The sequence below is a fragment of the Suricata suricatta genome, chromosome 10 (genome assembly GCF_006229205.1).
Source record: "Suricata suricatta isolate VVHF042 chromosome 10, meerkat_22Aug2017_6uvM2_HiC, whole genome shotgun sequence".
Lineage (NCBI taxonomy): Eukaryota > Metazoa > Chordata > Mammalia > Carnivora > Herpestidae > Suricata > Suricata suricatta.
The window spans coordinates 44,896,164-44,912,698 of record NC_043709.1 but is presented as its reverse complement, the minus strand read 5'-3'; the positions used below and the strand labels follow the sequence as shown (position 1 = coordinate 44,912,698).

At 37.7% G+C, this 16,535-nt stretch overlaps 2 protein-coding genes across 2 annotated transcripts in view; both read right to left on the bottom strand.

Moving 5' to 3' along the window:
• PTPRB (protein tyrosine phosphatase receptor type B) overlaps positions 1-9,207 on the bottom strand; it is a 114,314-nt gene extending 105,107 nt beyond the window's left edge. The window contains exons 1-2 of the mRNA XM_029955233.1: positions 9,145-9,207; positions 7,481-7,876 (exon numbers count right to left, since the gene is read on the bottom strand). Coding sequence (XP_029811093.1) covers positions 7,481-7,876; positions 9,145-9,199 — 451 coding nt within the window. The 5' untranslated portion in view covers positions 9,200-9,207. The remainder of the gene's footprint in view (positions 1-7,480; positions 7,877-9,144) is intronic.
• A 672-nt stretch (positions 9,208-9,879) lies between these two features.
• The window catches only part of PTPRR (protein tyrosine phosphatase receptor type R), a 240,837-nt gene continuing 234,181 nt past the window's right edge, over positions 9,880-16,535 (bottom strand). The window contains exon 13 of the mRNA XM_029955453.1: positions 9,880-11,082. Within this exon, the coding sequence (XP_029811313.1) occupies positions 10,989-11,082 (94 nt within the window). The 3' untranslated portion in view covers positions 9,880-10,988. The remainder of the gene's footprint in view (positions 11,083-16,535) is intronic.

Genomic DNA, 16,535 nt, shown 5'->3' with positions numbered 1-16,535 from the left:
AAAAAAAAAAAAGAAGCTTCCTAATATGTAGAATGTAATTATGTGTCTTAGTATGTCAACCTATGCTTGCTCTTCTTCACTAAGGAGAAGATGGCAAGTTCTTATTCTAGAAGTTTCTTTTATTAGTCAACTTACATGATTAGTTTAATGGATGAAACAGGACTCTCCCCAAATCAGATCAATGATTAAAACACTCTTGCAATGTCTTCTGTGAATAACATAGCTTATTATCATTACACATAGCTTTGAAGCATCTTATGGAAAAAAATCTCAATCTTCTGCAATTGTCTTTAATTAACCTTATAAATGTATTTTTAAAACACTCCAAACCAAACGAGTCCATTTTTCATTTTAGACCACTACCTTTTTTTTCCAAAGAAAAAAGAATATCCAAGGCCGGTATCCCTCCATTTTGTGACTGTGTTTTTAACCTGTGCTATTTAAGAAGCAGGAAAGAAGCTTTAGTCTTAATATTTAGTTTGCAAATTTTGTGTATTTTAAAGCAGTGGTCTGCAAACTTTGATAGGCATCAGAATCCTCTCTGGAGCTTTTCAAAATATTGAAGCCCTGGCCTTCCACTCAGAGATTTGGTGTGGACCTAGCACCTGCATGTTTAACAAGTTTCTCAGTGACTGTAATATGTATCTAACCATGAGGTTTTAGCCATATACACAATATAAGCCAAACTGAATTCTAATCCTTCTTTACGTGGCTATTGAAGGATTTAAAGTAGATGGGAGTAGAGAAAATCCATCATAGAAATACATACAGCAATCAAAATATTTTAATCTTTTCATCTCCTGAACTCAGTTGAAATGGGTGCTATGAAATTACATTAAAAATAGTAGATCTTTGAATGTTTTGGTAACTATAAATTCTTCTGACGTTCTTTAAAAAAGGTATATGCATTTTACAGTTCATGAAAGAGCAAGATGTCTTTTGACAAATGCAAGGAAAAGTTCTTACACAATGGAACAATATGTTGAAGCTATTTTTAAAAGTTTTATTGTACCATTGCTACCACATTGTTTCCATTTTATGCATAATTCCTCTTAGAACACAATTCAAGGTAGGGTTCACCATACTGGGTACTATTTAAAAGGTTTTAGCACTTAAGTTGTAAATAACACGCCTATAAGATGATTTCAGTGACTGTACCAGGTCAGGATGATATTTGGAATATATTTTTTAAAAAAGCAACATGTTTTCTAGATAAGTAATTCATCTATGAATAGTTCAGATATGATTAATAATAGAAGTGTGATTTTTGTATAATGATAATAAAAATACACAATCTGTTAGTTTCCCTCATTTAAATGATACAAATAACTTTGAACCATGTTGAAAACAGAACAACTTGGACAGAACTCAATTTGGAGATAGAAAATTTCAACTATATTGGGACTTTCTTTTCTGTAAGAAGATGCCAAATAGAATATGACTTTTAAAAGTGGGGAAATAAAAAAAGTGGGGAAATAATCTGGGAAAGAGATAACAAATGAAACAGAAGATACTATAGAACAAGAAGGATTTATGCATATATATTGCACATTAAGTATATTCTACAAGACTGGGCTAGAATAAAGTGAAGTGAAAGAGATATGAGTTACAATAGCCTAAATAATTTTCAGAAATCATGAAAAGAGTAACATTTCAGAAAATGTAATCAATTATATAAAAGGGACATTAAAAAAAGGCCTATGTAAAAATTGAACAAGGATATGAAAAGTTTGTGAAAAGAGATACCAATGAGGGGGAATTTGCAAACAACAGGAGACATAACAAATAAGTCAGAGAAGTTCAGAGGTCAAAAAAATTTTTAACAGACTTAAGAGCCAATATTAGAAATAAAGAAAGAAAAATTAAGTGGATGTTAACATATAGGAAAACATCAATGCAGAGCATGGTAAAACATTTAAAGTAAAACAAAAAATAAATGAAAACCTAATGAAAGCAATACTTTTCAATAGCCAATTAGTACTCAACTGCTATGCTCTGAGTTGCATTAGAAAGATGTGCCTGGCTTATCCTAATCCTACGTTTCTTTGGGGACCTGGATGTATATTAGATGGGGGTAGAAGGAAACTATGCTGGAAGGGGAGGGAAGAATGGTTTTTAAATTCATTGCTACTAGGCTGTGGGAGAAGGATGCTGAAGCAGGTGCTACTTAAGCAAGGCCAGGAAAATGGAAGATGGAAAGTGGGTGCCCCCAGCTGACTTGTCCATTTGGCACAATGGGCACAGTACCAAGGGCTTATGACATTTAAAAAATCATTTAATTTGAAAAATTAACAAAAAGGAACTGTCAGAGTCAAAGAAAATGTTTGCTTAAATTTGGTTCTTCACACAATAGGACAAAATGAGAATTTGGGGGCCCATGAAAATCTATGAAATTATTTTATTTAATTATTTATTTTAATGGGGGAAGGGGCCCACAAAGACAGCAGAGCCAAGGGCCCATGAAAGTCGTACATAGCCATGGATGAGCCCTGAAGAGTTCATTGACATGTCACAGGCTAAAAATGATTGGGAGGCTCTGGATGCTATGCTAGATATTTTTCTATAATCACATAAGTTGTATATCGGCAACCAGTGATCATACGATTTCCAATGATCACATAAACAAATGGTCAATTGTAAGGCCCATGTTTTTATAATCATGCAAGGAGAAAATAAGCCCCATGATAGCAATTTGGTCCAAGTTGGATCTGTACCTACAAAAGACACTGTTCTGTCTTGTTTTGTTTTTTTTCCCCTTACGTTCTCTATACTTACAAGCGTTCCTACCAACCACTAAAGGAAAGAGCTTCTGTTAAAACTGTTTCTCCCAAGAGTACATATGGATATTACAGTGCTAATGTGTTTTATTCCCTCACCCACATCACTACAATTAAACAATTGTGTTAGCCAGCAGTTATATCAAATCTGTCAGCAATTGGTTGACTTCAGCAGTGAAATCTCTTTAAGCGATTTCGCTAGCTCAGTCATGTTAGGGACATTTGAAAATGTGTCTGCCATATTTCCCTGCCCTTAGGTAAATATGAGATTTGAATGAGTGAATCTGTAGTATATGCTAATGGATGCTGATTGGCTAGCTGACATCTTACATAAAATGTTACTCTCCATTCAATGCAAATGCCGCTGAGTGAAAGTAACTGTTTATAAGTAGACACTTGGCATCTTTGGGAAAAGTATCCAAGTGATGGCTGGCATTTTGCACTTTTCATCGAGAAGGTCTTAGAACTACTATGTTTAAAGAGTTTGTAAATTAGAGATTTGGACCTCTGAATGCATTTTTACTCCTAAAGTAATAATCTTTTTAAAAAAGTTAAAAGTGTGATTATATAAGATTGCAATATTATTGAACTGAATTTGGGTTTTCTTTATTCTTATGGTGTTATTGATAACCGCTTTGTGTTACTCTGTAGAATAAGGTTGAGAAGTTATACACGAAGGATTTCTAAAAATTATACTCTTCATTCAGTGACTCCAAGGGTGTAACTATCCCATAAAACACCAGTATGTGTGGAGAAAAATGGAGAAAGCCTGTCAATCACCCGTTTTATTGACACATTGCTAAAGGTATAAGGGTTTCCAAAGACCTGGACATCAGGCACTGACTAACAGAATGTATGGAGGAAACGGAGGTTTTCAATTTTTAGCCGGATATGTTGGCATTTTGGAGAAATGTTTTAATTATTGGTCTTATGACTCAGATTAATAACTAAAAGTGTCTAATTTTAGAAATTTATAAAAGGTTGATTTTTTTTTAAAGAATCTGTCTACCAGGTACACCCTTCTTTTGTCCAAAATGAAGGCATGCAATGTGCTCTTTCAGGGACAGTTACTATTTGAGGAAACTGGATTCTAGTATAGATCCTTCTCTCTCAAAAAACACACCAATTTTTGCATTGAATTTTTAAAAATGTTAATTTCTTTCTTTTGAGAGAGAGTGCGTGCACAAGTGTGTGAGAGTGGGGAAGGGACAGAGTGAGAATCCCAAGCAGACTTATTGCTGTCAGCGCAGAGCGTGACATGGGGCTCAATCTCATAAGCCATGAGATCATAACATTAACTGAGATCAAGAGTCAGCCGCTTAACCAACTGAGCCACCCAGGAACCCCTGCATTGAATTTTAATCCACTTTAGAAGCCTCCTCAACTCACCTTGTCATAGAGGAACTCTGAGGAAAGGAGAGGAAGAAGGAAAAAAAGGGAGCTTTGTGAGAATAGAGCACAGCTAAATTATGACAAAACCCAGTGGACACTCAAAGGATTGTGTAAAAAATATGCAGATTTTAAATTATCCTTAAATTTTTAAAAACACAGTTGTTTAATATGACTGGCAAGAATATAGTCTATGGCCATACCACCCTGCAGGTAACCGATCTCGTATGACTGGCAAGAATGTATATTCGAGAAAAGGGTACTTTCTTAAATTTACATCTATTATAATCGATTATTTACATATCTGACTTCCCCATTACCGTAAGGAACAAGACATAGTGATTCTCAACTTTGGCTGCACATTAGAATAATCTTGAAAGCACTTAAAGGATATGATACCCAGTGGCACCTGGGAGGCTTAATCGGATAAATGACTGACTTTGGCTCAGGTCAGGATCTCATGGTTTGTGAGATTGAGCCTCACATTGGGCTCTGTGCAGACAGCTTAGAATTTGGAGCCTGCTTTGAATTCTGTCTCCTTCTCTCTCTGCCCCCCTCTTTTCTCCAATATACATTTGAGAAAATAAACAAACATAATTTTTTTTAAATAAATATGATACCTAATTTAATTGGCTTGGAGGATGAAGCTTGGACATCAGTCTTATTTCAAAGTTCCCACTGTGAATCTGATGTGACACTTGGGTTGAGAGTCTCTGGTGCAAGATACCTATAGCACAAGCTCTGGCACATAGTAGGTGTTAGGGAAATATTACTTAAGTACATGAATGATATCATGAATGTTTCCTTTATGAAACAAACAGTTCAGATTTTTGACTTTCACAGATATGCTATGAAGAACTTAATAAAAATATTCGTATCCTATGAATGAGCAATATGCATAATTGTGCTGTCAGATTATCATATTTAGTTATCAACTCTTTAAAAAAGGACATTTGGAGCCATTCATTGCAAACATTTAAATGTAATTTAATTTTTCACAACGGATTCTCTAGCAAATCAATGAGCTTTCGTGCTATGGGTCAACTAGTATCATTCTGTATCTTTAATCAATGGTAAGTTTGAGATGGAACAGAAAAATATGTTAGCTTATAATTGTGTTCAAACATTAGTATGTATTATCCACGTATTATCCATGTGTATTAAGATATAAGATTTTTGTTTTGGTGCCGCAATTGTGCAAATTTTTACTCTGCTTTTTTCTAGAAGCCCATTTTTCTTCCAACCCACATTGTTGGGAATGTTTTAGATATGGCACATTTAGGGATTAACTACCTAAATGGTCCATTTGATCCAGTTATTTTTGAAGTGAAGTCCATCATTGGACATGTTTTGCATAAAGATCAAAAGAAATAATTTCCCCATTAATTATATTCTATCTTGAACAACTCTCTACTGAATCCATATTTACTTTGTAAAAGTCCCAGTGAAAGAGCATGCTACTAAACAGGGTTTGGTCGGAGACAGAAAGAATCTCACTTCTTGTGTTTAGTGGTTACAATGGGAATATTTATAATGTTTCTGTGTTGTTTAGGACAGGCCTTCCTCAATGAACTTGCTCAATGACAGGAATTGTACAAACTAGTGTTACATGCTATATATTCTCTGATAAATTTGAGTTTTCTAGCTGACTTTTATATGTTTATCTTATTCTCATAGTGAGAAGTTGTATAAGATTGGGACTGTTAGGACACCTGGGTGGCTCAGTTGGTTAAGTATCCAATGCTTGGTTTGGGCGCAGGTCATGATCTCATTGTTTGTGAAATTGAGCCCCACGTTTGGCTCTGTGTGATGGCACAGCCTGCTTGTGAGTCTCTCTGTCCTTCTCTCTCTGTCCCTCCCTTGCTCGTGTGCATGTATTCTTTCTCCTTCTCTCTCTCTCTCAAAAATAAATAAGCATTAAAAAAATTAACAATAAAAAATGACCAAGACTGTAACATTCAACTTCTATTGTAGAAAAGCTGATTGCATTCAATTAGCATCTAATTAAATACTTACATAATTTATGAAATGAATGAGTGACAGAAAGCTTTCCAAGGATCAGCATAGTGAAAAAACTCATAGGAGCCTCAAAAATAAACACCTAATAAAAAGATTTAAAAGCACAGTGAATGCTGATCCCCAAACAGGGTTATGGATCAAAATTATCTGGGGGACTTAAAAAAACTCAGGTTTTAGTCCATATTTCTTGAGACTGAATGTTGAAGGTGGTAGGAGAGAAGAAATGAGAGCAGATTCCTTCTGCTCCCCCAGGTGCTTCTTATGTAGTCAACTGGGCAAAATTCTGTGGTTAAGCATTTGGGAAATGCTGTAATGGAATGTACACTGGACAAGGAATTAAGAAATTTGAGTTCTAATCAGCCCTCTGCTACCAATTAATCTGGGATAATTCACTCAACCTTGATAAATTTCAGTCTTCTCAATGATGGGCTTCTTTTCTAGAGAATTTCTCCAGTAATTTGTAAGGTCCATTTGTACCAATATCTAATGATTCTATTAGTTTTATCTTTTATGAATTCCTGAAGCAAATCTCTACTATAAGAGTAAATAAGCAATAAAAATGATTAAGTAAAATAGAAAATAAAGCTGTATCCACAATAAAGTCCCCAGCACAGAATTAAACTGTGTGCCGCACCAGGAATTTGTGCGCGTATATTCAAGTTTTTACTGGATCTGACATCTAGATTATATCCACCAATGGTCAACAAGTTAGAAAACTGTGACAGTGCACTGGCTCTTACCATCTCAAAAATATGTGACTTCTTGTACCCCTAAACATTAGTACAAGAAATTTGCTGAGTCACCATGTATTTTCCAGACTTTCCAGTCTTCTGAAACACCATTTTGATGTCCCTCCTAATCAGATAATTATCTATGTCAGCAAAATTATTAATTTTCTGATCATTGGCTTTAGTCATTACATATGTATGCTGCATTTATGCTTAGATTTATATTCCTATATCTAATGGTATTTAACCAAAGTCTCTACAGTGTGATACAAAAGAGAAACTCAGTAAATATTTGTTTAATTAATAAAAGAAGCAAGGAAAGAAGGGAAGGAAATGTAAGAGGTAGAAAGAAAGATATTGGGCTTATTTAACGAGGAGGGCTTATTTAACAAGGATAATGAAGTTTTCCACATCAGTAGGAACCACAGGATCCATTTCCATTAGCTTATGAATCTGCCACAGATAGGCATTGTGTTGAGGTAAATAGATAACCCTTTAACGTGAAACAAACAAACATAACATTGAGCAGAAGAACTTTCAGAATCAATTCTGAAAAGAATAGCTCACCTTTTTTTAAGCAGAGGCTTCCATTCACTGGTTTTCCCTCCTTGTTGACATCTATTTTCATCCAGCTATGGAGGTATTTCCTGTCCTTCTTGACCACTACCTTGAAGCCTTGTTTCTTGAGAAAGAGAGAGGTATTTTCCACCTCAAGGAACCCTTCCTGCTCATGGCAAGTCCATCGGGGTGCCTGGGAGCAGTGGGTAGAGACAGCTGGGTGGGAAGGGCCACGAGAAGCACTGGAGATGGCCAGGCAGAGAGCAGATTCAACATGAAGGAGTTTTCCATCCTCAGTCCACATCCACTGCTGGTTCTGGCTGGTCCCATTGCACAAACCCACCACCACTCTCTTAGTTTTGGAAAGGCACTCTTGTTTATGGACATGGACAATCTGAAACCCCTCTGGAAGATGAGATACTCATAAAGTACTATGTAGAAAATTATAAGGCCCATCAGAAAACAAAACAACCCACCCATGAATCAGCCAAGTGAAAATACATTATTTTCTTTTGCTATTACTATCAGTCAAAGTGAATAGTCCCAGATTCAACACATGTGATTTAAAATCCCAAGGCTGACATTGTTAAAATGTTAAAATGTCATACTTTGTTCCCTTTCTTTACCTTTCACATGGTTTAGGGAGGAAAACACACTTCCACTGAAATAATGAAAGGAAGCTTGAAAGAGAAACAAAACCATCCAAAGAATATGGTGTCATATTTTCACGCAATTAGTTAAATATATTGAAGTTATAAAAACCCCATTCCCCTTTTAACCATTATACTCCCTCCATCTCATCGCCATCCCCCACCCTGAAAAAGCACCCCTTTTTCCCATTCTCAAGACACCACTGCAGTATTTGTTTACAAATTACATATAGCTTGGATACGTGTTTAAAAACTAGATGCATTCATCCCAAAACAAAACAAAAATAAAACAAAATTTCCCACCCCTCTAAACCTTCTCAGCTAATAGCAACCAATGAAAGTTATTGATGATCACATATACAATTTCTTAGACTTGGAGAGAAGCATTTCTCTATATTGTGACAATATCTATACGTTTCCCTCAATAATTGATAGACTAAAAATAAAATCAGCATTTCTTGACATAAAAAAAGTAAGCATCCAATTGTTAAACCCAGTATTAAAAATGAAATATTCTGGCTCAGAAACCAGTTTCTGAGCTTTTACTTAATTTGCTCTGCTGCCCCATGAAAATATTCAGACGTTCCTTCCAAATAGCAATTTCCACATAAAACACACCTCAGTTCTTCACTCCCTTTAGTTATATCTCCTTATATTTTCCTTCTTTAGTGTACACAAAAAACAAAACTATAACCTGATAAGGAAAAAACATGGAGAATGCCACAGACTGCCACATAATAATCAGTTTCTCCTCAAGGCGCTTCACTCTCTGCTATAAAGATGCCAGTTCAGGACCTGCCCGAGGCATTAGGAGGACATGAGGAGGCCATTTATTTTCTTTCAGAGAGAAGTCTCAATAGAGTGAACCGAGTTGGCTCCTTTTAGTCCCCCTCCTCATCGTCTTTGGTTAAACTGCCATAGAGACCTGGCTCCATTTCCGCCTTATTTCAGACACTTTTCAAAGGACAGAGTCTCCTCTGTGGGCTAGTGGAGAAATGCCCCAAGGGAAGCAAGCCTACTCACCTGAATTCCCAAAGATTAAGCACGTCAGAATCGCCATGTAAAATTCAGCCTCCATTTTCCATTTAACAACTGTTCATGCTTTGCTTGGGTGGGGGGGGGAAATCTCCCAGATAAGAGAAGCAGAGACTAGGAAGGAAATGTGCCTTCATGGTGGGGGGAAAAAGTCAGTGACGAGCACTTCCTCCTATTGAATTGTTTGGGGAAGTTTTACACCAGTGTCCTTTTGTCTGTTTCCTTAGAAAGAAGGGATTATGATTACCTCTCCTTTTTAATGTAGAAAAAATTCTGACCTCCAGGAGCAGAAGAAAACATGTAAGTTTTCTCCTACATTTCTTTGGCACATGATTACTTCTTAACCTCAAGAGGGAAGAAAGGAATTGTAATCTTAGATAATTGAATGTTCCTAAAACATTACATCTCTTCAGGTGATATTGATTCTGCTGAATAAACACAAGCCATGTAATTTATGAGGGTCTATGACAAGTGATATAAAGGCATAAACATGTACTGTTTGTCTAATGATATGCTGGGAGTCTATTGAGAAAAACCACATAATGATGGCACTTTTAGATCATTATCCCTCAAGTGATGACAATATTGCATTTAGAGATAGTTATCTCCACTGGGGAGAGGCAGAGACTAAAATTAAACCTATTTCAGTATCTACTCCAGGCTTCTCCCAAAAGATAACAGCTTCTTTCCAAGAGGAAAAAGAAGTAGATGCTTTACTCAATACTTGGTATTAAGAGTAGTTTATTGGCAGTATGAAACAAAGTCAACATAGCTGCATTGAAAATTCATATTTGAGCAGAACATCTAGTGTTTGCTGAGTGCATTTTAACTTTATTTGTCTCTTGAGGATTAAAACCTTGCAGAAATTTAAGAATATCCATGGCAGCAACCTTTTGGAGAACATCTAGAAATAGGGCAGTTTACTTCATCCCCAAAGGTCTGCCTTTTTGTGGGGGAGAGAGATTCTAGGTAAACAGAATATTCAAAAATTCCTTCTTAGTAAAAGAGACACAGATATTTAAAATTCTTGATACATCATAGTTGCTACAAATTTGTTTTTCCCTTTTAAAGTAAAATGACTCACAATGTAGAAATGCAGTGGCTGGAGTTCTGGAGCAACGACCACTGCCAGGTCCAATAATAGAGAGTAAATACATATACACCCAGTGACAATCATTGTGCTCTGTAATTGATTGACAGGAGGTACTGATAAATACACATTTAGTAGGTAATACTATCAAGACACATTTCTGTATAAAATAGAACTGCTTTTGATTTTTTTTTTTCAAAAACAAGGACGTATTTGTTAAAAATCCATTATCAATCATTTGCGACCTTAACGGCAAGATTCTGGTAACTGAGAAAGGTAATAGCACTTAAAACAGGAACAGTTTAACAGCGGACAGTCCATTCACAAGACAGATTTTGCAAACATTAAAGCATCTAAACACACAATAATAGTTTCTTCAGCAGCTCCTCCAGTTGTCATCTGAGGACATAGGTCTCTGAGTATTTCATCCGAACATTCTGTGTGGTCAACACAGACAAAACAAAATCCTCCTTAGCTGTGTGAGAATCGATCATCCCTCCATCAGCACAGGACCTTCAGAATAATTTAGGGGATGCTTACAAACGCATTCATATACACAAGGGGCTGGCAACCTTTAATTGTGTTGCCACCTTCCACAATCCATGCCACAGCCTGGCTTCAGGACTTCTCTTTTCTTTCCATTGCAGGAAGCTCCCTCCAGAAGCCTCAGGTGGGTAATTGATTCATTACCCCTAGAGATTGATGGTCTGGTAAATCTTCAGAGAATCAAATCTTCAGAGAATCAATGGACAGTTTCTGCTGAAAGTCTGCTCTCATACAGGCACAGAGCATGATGTACAAATTCATACTGTTCACTGGTTTGGACCATCCCACCCCTACGAGAAAGAGATGATACAATAACTTCCTGCAGTCTTAACAGAGACTATATGCAAGCTAGGGTATTATGCCAAAGACACAGAACAGTTGACCTGGTGAACTTAACATGCTAATGTGTATAAAGAGATTAACACAGTGCCTGGTATACACTAGACATCTGATTAATTTTCACTACATACCGTTACCGGGGAGGCGGTACTGCCTACTGGGTAAAGTACTTAGACTTTGGGACCACCCAGGCTGTCTGAGTTGAAATCCTTCCTACACCAGTTCTTAGGCTGTGCGATCTTGGGTAAGTTCTTAAAACCTTTTGTGTTTCAGTTTCTTCCTCTGCTAAAGTGGATTGATAGTACCTATGGCACAGGATTCTTGTGAGTAAGTGAATTCATATATCTAGAGTGTTAGTATCACTTCTCAGGTGCCTTATCATTCATCTCATGTTAAAATGGCTTATGCAGGCAGAGAAGGACAGATACCATATGTTTGTATTCATAGGTCTAACAGGAGAAACCTAACAGAGGACCATAGGGAGGGGAAGGGGGAAAGAGAGTTGGGGAGAGCAAGGGACACAAATCATGACAGACTATTGAATACTGAAAACGAACTGAAGACTGAAGGGGGAGGGGGTGGGGGAGAATGGGGTGATGGTCATGGAGCGGGGGCACTTGTGGGGAGAAGCACTGGGTGTTATATGGAAACCAATTTGACAATAAACTATTATAAATTAAAAAATAAAAATAAAAAAAGGCTTATGCCCTTGGATTAAAGTGGAAGCTGGTTTACCAAACAAACTCAACTATAAGGTATTGCTCTTTTTACAAGTAAAAAGAACAACTATCCCAGAATAGTCTCATTGAGTATGTGATATAGAAACAACCTTAATCATTGGGTGCGGTATGCTGGGTATCTAAACACAATAGTGGTTGGGCCCTTAAATGAGTTGGAAAAAGGGAATTGCTTTTTTTCCCTTTGTTATCATCATTATCATCCCTAGTTATTCAGGGTACTTTTGTTACTGGATTAGTAGAAGGCAGCTACCTTCCTGGGAAGTATTAATGATGCTTCTCATTTTACTTTTGTAGATAATTAATTATATCACATTCTGCTCTTTATAATAATGGTTCTTTTACTTGGCAAAGCTACTGATAGTAGTGTAAATGTTACTTATTGTTCCTGCTCACTGCGTAACAGCATCACTATTAGTAACTAGTTGAAGTCCTATAAAGTCTCTATAACTATACAGTCCTACAACTGATTTTTTAAATTCATTTATTTATTTATTATGGAGAGAGGGGGGTGCTAGTGTGCGAGGGGCAGAGAGAGGGAGAGAGAGAGAATTCCACACAGGCTCCTCACTGTCAGTGTGAAGTCTGAAATGGGGCTGGAGCTCACCCAAATCAGGGCTTGACCTCACCTCATATGGGGTTCCAATTCACTGGATACAGGGCTCAAATTTAATGGATGTGGGGCTTGAACTCATGAATCATGAGACCATGACCTGAACTGTGAGATCATGACCTGAGCCAAAGTTGGATGCTTAACTGACTGAGCCGCCCAGGAGCCCCACTACCCATTTTAAAATTACATTCTAGCCAGTTCTTCCCAGTGGTTGTTGTTACCATTCAAAATAATTAATTCCACGCTATGTAAGCACTTCAACTTAAAAACAAGGTAGACTACCTCAATGTAATGTGATTTCTGGTTAATGGTAATAATGGAAACTGAGCTTGTCTCTATGTTTACTTGTCAACCTCCATAAATATAAGCTTACAAAACATTAAAATATTAAGCCTTCACTCCTCTAAACTAAGCAGTGATGCTAAGTGAGTGAGATTTCACCCTTCTCAATTAAACTAAGCAGAGTGACATGATGCCAAAATGATGTATTTGGCAAGAAACAAAGAGGTAAGTGTTGGTGATAGCAACTTAATGGCAGAAGTATTTCATTGTCTTTCCCCCCAGAACTATACATTTTGTTGTACTGAAGGCAACTTTCTGGCCAATGTGTTCCTTGGCAAACTGAAGATGTGGCTTTTCTTCTTCTTCTTCACCGGATGGTAACATCTGGGCACACCTACAACCATAGCAGGTGTCCAGAAGATGTTAGCTTTGGCTGTGAAGCCTAAGAGATACAGCCATAGTAAATAGTAGGGTGGCTCCAGGGAGCAGAGAGGCACCTCCCCTCATCTGGCTTCGCACAGCTCAGAGAGCCATTAGTCTTCTCCCTTGAACTGCCGATGGTTCAGTGTGGAGCCTTATATATGACTCATCTCTTAGGCTCTGCTCTATGAACTTCCTTTCACTGTTGACCTCACTTTGAGGGAAGCTTTTCCCTTTCTTGTCTGTTCTGGTGAGCAATGGTATTTACCTGTCAAACTGGTGAATGAACCAAGACATGATCCAAGTTTTCATACTCATGTTACCCCCAAGTGGGTCAGCAGTGTATTTTCTTGCTCAGAGTATATTTTCTATGACTTTCTGTTAACTAAGTCACAGTTGTTTCTGCCAGCAAAGTTGCGGGTGGTGGGGAAACAAACGGATTAGTTGTAGGCTAGCAAAATTTTTGTGAGTTTGGAGGTTTAAGGAAGGTATATGAGAAATTACATTACTTCCTACCTAATTTGGAAAGAATTTTCATCAGAGTGATTGCCAATTTATGCCAATTGCTGGCACAATGTAGGCTTTCCAGAAGGGAGCAGTTTATGTGGGAGAAGGTCAGCTAATTTCTGCCGGAATATTCATGGGGAGGTGAGATCCCTTAAGAAGCAGCCTTTCCCAAAGTTGCAGGAAAGCTTCTGAACCGATCAAAATGAATTTGCTCCTTTCTAATTTTCACCCCATTGGTTGAACTGAAATAACCCAAAGGAAAAAAAAAGTCTAAAGACTCCCTCTCATAGTCACACAATAGCTTTCTAAATGCTGGAAAACAACCATCAAAGTCTCATAATCTTTTCTTCTCTAGACTAAACATCCTGTGGTCCCTCAATATTTCCATAAAGTTTGGTTTCCCGGTCACTCACCAATCCAGTCTCCTTCTAGAAGGCTTTTTATCAAAGATGACCTTCTTAGATGTTGTGTCTACTCCCAATAGGGTCTAGTCAGTGGGAATATTTTCTCCTTTGAGCTGAGTTTGCATTTGCAGGTATGTCAGATGATAAGATCTCATGGTACTTATCTGGTGCCGGGGGGCCCAGCACGCCTTAGGATACCAAGTGAAAGCTTGGGCTAATGAAACAGTCTGCAGGATTTTTTGTGGGTTTTTTTTTTTTTTTGAGTGTGAAAATTACAGTCTGCTCTCATCTTGTACTTAAGCTACTGGAGTTTTGAAACTAAGTGCAGGATTTTCTGTTCATTCCTACTAAGTTCAACTTACTGGTTTCAGCACAAAGTTTTTATTTACAGTCACCACGATTTCTAGCATTCAGTACATTAGCCTTTCATTTCTTACTCCCAGCTTTATGTCTTCCAGATATTTAACAAGCATGCTTTATTTCTTTTTAATTGCATTTATAATGAAGGAGAAACAGACTGGGACAAGGTGGGGTCTTTATTATAAGTAATTTGATATCATGTGCTGTACTCTCTACCCCATTCCAAAACTGTTTCTAACTAGGTTGTAGGTCCTTTAAAGATAGGCATAATATTATAGCCTTCTCATATTTACAACAATGAAAAGAACTTACTAGTCCTAAGTGAATGTCTGTCATGTAGCTTACTCAGACCATGCTATTTTCATGTCATATGAAAGCAGATACACTCTGGGCTTAAAGAAGGCAAAGGGCATTACAGGATGCATTCACTGGAATCTGGCTCAAATTCAGGAACTCATCACAATCACCTCTGAAAATATTCAGTAAATGTCTAATTGCATATGTTGGTATACAGAATACTCTGGTGATCTTTGTAAGAACTTAACATTTAGGATTACCATGCAGATTTTACAGTCTTTTTATAGGTTGGCCATAGTAAAAAAAAAAACCTAAGAAGCTAATGTAGTGCCTGCATGCAAAATACAGTTATAGAATAAATGAATAATGCTGGTTCTACAGAACCCTCAGGAGAGACCTGTAATAATTCATCCTCTAGAAGAGCTCTGACTTGGTTGTTAGGTGCTTTTCAGGTCAGACAGGGCTCCATGGACTTCTGAAGTGCGGATCCATATCACTGATGTAAAGTTTGAAGCATTTTAAAACCATCTTTATTTAATTTTGAGAAAGCATGAGTATCGGAGGGGCATAGAGAGAGGGGAACAGAGGATCTGAAGCAGGCTCTGCACTGACAGCAGCTAGCCTGATGTGGGCTTGAACTCACCAACCTGTGAGATCATGACTTGAGCTGAACTTGAATGCTCAACGACTGAGCCACCCAGGTGCCCCTCCTCCCCCAAATGTAAAGTTTAAAACACAAGCTGGTCTTCAAAGGTAAGAAGCAGGGATGCTCCTTTTATTTCTTTTATTTTTTAATTTTTAATGTTAAAAAAATTTTTTTTTATTTTTGAGAGACAGAGAGAGACAGCGCGAGCAGGGGAGGGTCAGAGAGGGAGACACAGAATCCGAAGCAGGCTCCAGGCTCTGAGCTTTCAGCACAGAGCCAATGCAGGGCTCAAACCCACAAACCATGAGATCATGACCTGAGCCAAAGCTGGATGCTTAACTGACTGAGGCACCCAGGCGCCCCTCCTTTTATTTCTTTACAAACCATCATCCAACTCCCTTTTAAAGAGCAGGCACTAGGGGCACCTGGGTGGCTCAGTTGGTTGAGCTCCTGACTCCTGATTCAGCTCAGGTCATGATCTCACAGTTTGTGGGGTCCAGCCCCTCGTTGGGCTCTGTGTTGACTGCATGTAGCTTGCTTGGGATCCTCTCTCTCTCTCTCTGCCCTTCCCTTCCTGAAAATAAATAAACATTTAGGAGTGCCTGTCTGGCTCAGTCAATAGAATATCTGACTCTTGACTCTTGGTTGCAAATTCAAGCCCCATGTTGGGTGTAGAGATTATGAAAATAAATATATAAATAAAAGTCTTTAAGAAAAAGCATTAAAAAAAGAAGAGCAGGCACTAAAATAAAATTCGGCCTTTAACAGATCACAGTTTAAACTCAACCAAGGTTGATTTTAAAAGATTTCCATGCTGATCAATATGATGCTTCAGTGGAGAAGGCGTATAGGGCCCAAAATAGATGGACCATTGTGAGCCAGGCAGCAGATGTCACCATTACTCAATACATTGTATTAAAGCATCATCTCTCCTGGACAATCCTTTTTAGGTACAAAGCTGTTACCCAGAGTTCCAGTTCCCAGATCAAAAACAAACAAGATATGCTTGTTCAATACCTACTGCTAGAGCAGGAATTAGTTTATAAAAAAAGAGTGGGGAAAAACCCCCAAAAAAGGGGTAAAGGGACCCAGTTAGTTGTGAAAGTGATCGTGGCTCTGAAAGATACGGAATGTCAAG